Below are 2,314 nucleotides of genomic sequence, written 5' to 3'. Positions count from 1 at the left end.
CCCAGCAACGGAAAACTACAATTATGCATAAATCTATCCCATTACTACTATGTTCCTTGAATATATATAACTGAACAAAAATAACAGTTCAGAAAGATCCCACATGGTCTTCCCATTCCAACAATTTATTGCCCCTTTTACTAAAATTGCTAATTTCTGGCCACGTCTACTTTTATTTTTAATAATATTACGTACATATATTATAATGTAATATAAGTGTCTGTAATGCTATATATACTAATGAGGTCAGTATTACTTGTCTTTAGTTGGTTATTTCCAAAGTGGTTTGCTCTGACAATGGATCAGGAAGAAGCAGATGGTTTAATAGGTGATTCTAACTCAGGACAGCAGTAGCATTACAAAGTAAGCCCTGTATACATGGACAGATGCTATGCATCGACCCATGGCCATGTTTCTATTGTTTTTCTAACTTTTCTCTCCATCACACTTACCTTTATCCTCCTGAGTGAAAAATGACAAACATTATAAAAGTCAAAACCCATAATTTTTATAGCAATAAATTTCAAATTTTCTCCCCATAGGGTCATAAAAACTTCATGAAATGCTATTTTCATAATAATCCATAGTATTTAAGTGCAATATATGTTCTGAATTGTATGACAAAATAGGTATTTTGAAACGGTAAATACTTTGCAAAGATTTTTTTTCCAACGGTTAAGACTATTCTATTGTCTTACCAGTAGCTCTTGTGCCCAGCATTCGCCGATCATATATTCGTACTGAGCTATCAGAACAACCCACAGCAAGATAATATGGTATTGGTGGACAAATAGCTACAGATGTGGCAGCACGTCGACAGTTAATTAAAATGTCCTACAAAAGATATGAAACAACAGCATTTACACAGAGCTATAGAGTAAGGATGATATCAGATTTAAAACATTTTCCCTTCAATGAGAAAATAACCTTTCTGAGAAATAGTAATGCAGTGTGCAGCCATTGCAAGTTGGGGTTTTATTCTATTTTTCAGGTTTCGATCACACAAATCATTCCTAACACATTGAACCTAGGTGGCAATACAATTATACATTTACGTAACTAATATTCCTCCTCATAAGTCCTAACGCCCGAAGGAAAATTCTCTTTTTTGTACAGTTTATTATATGACTCAAAAATTTCTAATACTGTACCCTTTCCTATGAAGCAACTAAAGAGAAAGAAATGCATTTCAAATTACTCACTAAACTTAAGAGATTCAAAAAACAACCAGTATTTGAGGAGCTCAAAACACATCCCAATGAGTAGGTAATTGCTTCTACATGCAATTCTGATGCCTGGTTACTATTACGGAACATTTTGATAAAAATTGTGTAGATCAAGAATCCTGATAGAAAGAAAACGCAGAACAAAATTTCAAATTCTCTGGAGCCACAAAGAATGACTGAACCCCTAAAGCGATTATCCTGAGATCATCTTTAAACCAAAAATACCCCTTGAAGTCTTCTTAGAACTAAACAGTAATGTATGAACTTCCATACAGGATCAGGAACCCTGGTGATTTCGTGGGCTATGAGTTGGGCTGCCAACTACAAGGTCAGCAGTTTTAAACCACCAAGTGCTCTGTGGGAGAAAGATAAGGCTTTCTACGTCTAGAAATATTTGCAGTCTCAGAAACCCACAAGGGCAGTTCTAGTCTGTCTTACAGGGTTGATATGGAGATCAATGGTAATGGCAGGTGAGTTTTGAGATCAAATTCACAACAGTAATCCAAAATATCAGAAAGTTAGGAGACAGTGAGTTTATATTAATTGAGGAGGAAATTTTTGGAAAGGAGGGTAGGGAACACTATATAACTTAAAGAATGTAATAAATGTCACTGAATTGGACATGAAGAAATTTTGAATCTAGTGCTATGTATATTCTCATCAATGATAACAAGAACTAAATTACTAATAAAAATACACCATAAATATGAAAAAATTAAAATTACTCCAAGATGTAAGATTCACAGCTGAACAACTGTGCTAAATCATTAGCTGGCACCATATACACTCGAGTATAAGTCGACTCAAATATCAGCCAAGGCACCTAATTTTAGATGCAGAAACTGCATCTAAAATGTGCTGACACCAAGTCCCAAGGACGATATTCATGCTCAGAACAGACAACGCACAGAGAGGACCACAGGGCCGGCCCTACCACGAGACACTCCATCCCTCACTAAACCATAGTGCTGCGGGGGACAATACTAGAGACACAGTGCAGGAATTATGCACAATCAGACACCATCACAATGGGGCAAAACACTAAAGGCATGCAACAGAGCAGCAAGGGGAGCAAAGTGATGAAATCC

At 36.1% G+C, this 2,314-nt stretch overlaps 1 protein-coding gene across 1 annotated transcript in view; it reads right to left on the bottom strand.

Moving 5' to 3' along the window:
• DCAF6 (DDB1 and CUL4 associated factor 6) overlaps positions 1–2,314 on the bottom strand; it is a 134,646-nt gene that overhangs the window by 80,347 nt on the left and 51,985 nt on the right. Inside the window, exon 6 of the mRNA XM_004706846.2 lies at positions 699–834. Coding sequence (XP_004706903.1) covers positions 699–834 — 136 coding nt within the window. The remainder of the gene's footprint in view (positions 1–698; positions 835–2,314) is intronic.

The sequence above is a fragment of the Echinops telfairi genome, unplaced genomic scaffold, assembly GCF_000313985.2.
Source record: "Echinops telfairi isolate 266 unplaced genomic scaffold, ASM31398v2 ScPeMD7_7424;HRSCAF=8462, whole genome shotgun sequence".
Lineage (NCBI taxonomy): Eukaryota > Metazoa > Chordata > Mammalia > Afrosoricida > Tenrecidae > Echinops > Echinops telfairi.
This window is presented reverse-complemented; position numbering and strand designations above follow the sequence as displayed.